Here is a 2001-nt window from a genome sequence, read left to right as displayed (position 1 = left end):
TATGCGCGTACGGGTATCCAACCAGCGTCCTCTGCATCGATCTCATCAAAGCAATCTGGCCAGAGTAGGCCATGCAAATTAGTCAACTAATCCAGCTCGAGTTCACGCGAGTTCGGCCACGAAATTCTCTCCCGGAGCATTGATCTGCCCATGCATTGCACGAATCATCAAGCAATCTACGCACACTATATATACGCCGCGAGCTCTGCTTTAATTCTCATCAAGCAACCACTGGTAGTACACTGCAAATATTCCTCTTGCCGTGTCACTGGCTTGCTCTGCTCGATCACGAGCTTGAACTGTGCTTGTGATCAGCGAGCAATGGCTACTCAATGGGTGCTCGTGGTGGTTGCTGTAATGGCCGTGCTCTTCGCCGGAGGCGCCGCCGGCGGGCAGCTGTCGACGAGGTACTACGACGGCAAGTGCCCGAACGTGCAGAGCATCGTGAGGGCCGGGATGGCGCAGGCCGTGGCGGCGGAGCCCCGGATGGGCGCCTCCATCCTCCGCATGTTCTTCCACGACTGCTTCGTCAACGTGAGATCGCATTGCCCATCTTAATTCGCCATTAGTCTTGTTGGGGGGGGAGATGTTTGTGTTTGTGTTAATTTGTGTGTGCGGCTTGGCTGTCGTGTGATGCAGGGGTGCGACGCGTCCATCTTGCTCGACGACACGGCCAACTTCACCGGCGAAAAGAACGCCGGGCCGAACGCCAACTCGGTGCGCGGGTACGAGGTGATCGACGCCATCAAGACCCAGGTCGAGGCGTCCTGCAACGCCACCGTCTCCTGCGCCGACATCCTCGCCCTCGCCGCGCGCGACGCCGTCAACCTGGTACGCTTTGACACAAGCTAACCTCCAATGCAATCCAATCCCAATGCAGCACTTTGACACAAGCTACTCCGATGCAGCTGGGCGGGCCGACGTGGACGGTGCAGCTGGGTCGCCGCGACGCGCTGACGGCGAGCCAGAGCGCGGCGAACGGCAACCTGCCGGGGCCGGGGTCCGACCTCGCCACGCTCGTCACCATGTTCGGCAACAAGGGGCTGTCGCCGCGGGACATGACGGCGCTGTCGGGCGCGCACACGCTGGGGCAGGCCCGGTGCGCCACGTTCCGCAGCCGCATCTTCGGCGACGGCAACGTCGACGCCGCCTTCGCCGCGCTCCGGCAGCAGGCGTGCCCGCAGTCCGGCGGCGACACGACGCTGGCGCCCATCGACGTGCAGACGCCCGACGCGTTCGACAACGCCTACTACGCGAACCTGGTGAAGAAGCAGGGGCTGTTCCACTCCGACCAGGAGCTGTTCAACGGCGGGTCGCAGGACGCGCTGGTGAGGAAGTACGCCGGCAACGCCGGCATGTTCGCCGCCGACTTCGCCAAGGCGATGGTGAGGATGGGCGCCCTCCTGCCGGCGGCCGGGACGCCGACCGAGGTCCGTCTGAACTGTAGGAAGGTCAACTAAAGTCAACCTGATGACGAACGTGTCCAAGAACTACAAGTGTAGTGAACAGTCAAGATGGCTGTTTCTGCTCCTTTGGATTTATTTTTGTGATCTGGTTAATATTTTTATTATTTGTGGAATTAATAATGTTGCTGTAAACATCTTTTGATAGCTGCCAGTCAGTCAATGATCATCTGTAAGCATAAAAAAACGTTTGAAAATATGTTGCACATGTTTTTGTGACAAACTTGAAATCATGAATAGAGCTACCGAGCTAGAGTAGCACACTACGCAACCAGCATTCGACAAAGCCAACAACCACAGCTGATCAACGTGTGCTTTTTTTTTTTGTTCCCCTGAGCTACAGGAAATTCTTGGATCCGTCCCTGGGAACAGAAATATCAGCGCGCGGGCAAAGATAACATCTCCAGATCTCCTCCATCCAGAGCTACTAGGCTCCAGAATATCACGTTATAATTATAGTGCAAGTAGCGGCACACGGATCGAACATATATGGGATTCAAGTTGCATATGCCATACCAGGGCAGCATGAGGGGCCGGA

General features: G+C 57.0%; 1 protein-coding gene across 1 annotated transcript; it reads left to right on the top strand.

Annotated features, from left to right (window-relative positions):
* Positions 1-219: 219 nt before the first annotated feature.
* LOC4341247 (peroxidase P7) lies at positions 220-1686 on the top strand. The gene is made up of 3 exons (XM_015788379.3): positions 220-534; positions 640-831; positions 909-1686. Exons 1-3 carry the CDS (start codon positions 322-324, stop codon positions 1458-1460), a joined length of 957 nt encoding a protein of 318 aa, XP_015643865.1. The 5' UTR covers positions 220-321; the 3' UTR covers positions 1461-1686.
* Positions 1687-2001: the final 315 nt, after the last annotated feature.

This window comes from Oryza sativa, chromosome 6 (genome assembly GCF_034140825.1).
Source record: "Oryza sativa Japonica Group chromosome 6, ASM3414082v1".
NCBI classification, from domain to species: Eukaryota; Viridiplantae; Streptophyta; class Magnoliopsida; order Poales; family Poaceae; genus Oryza; species Oryza sativa.
This window is presented reverse-complemented; position numbering and strand designations above follow the sequence as displayed.

Excerpts from the sequence above, each read along its gene's own strand:
- LOC4341247 (XM_015788379.3), top strand. The coding sequence starts at position 322 with ATGGCTACTCAATGGGTGCTCGTGGTGGTTGCTGTAATGGCCGTGCTC. Across the intron at positions 535-639 it reads TCCACGACTGCTTCGTCAAC|GGGTGCGACGCGTCCATCTT; the intron begins GTGAGATCGCAT and ends CGTGTGATGCAG. Across the intron at positions 832-908 it reads CGCGCGACGCCGTCAACCTG|CTGGGCGGGCCGACGTGGAC; the intron begins GTACGCTTTGAC and ends ACTCCGATGCAG.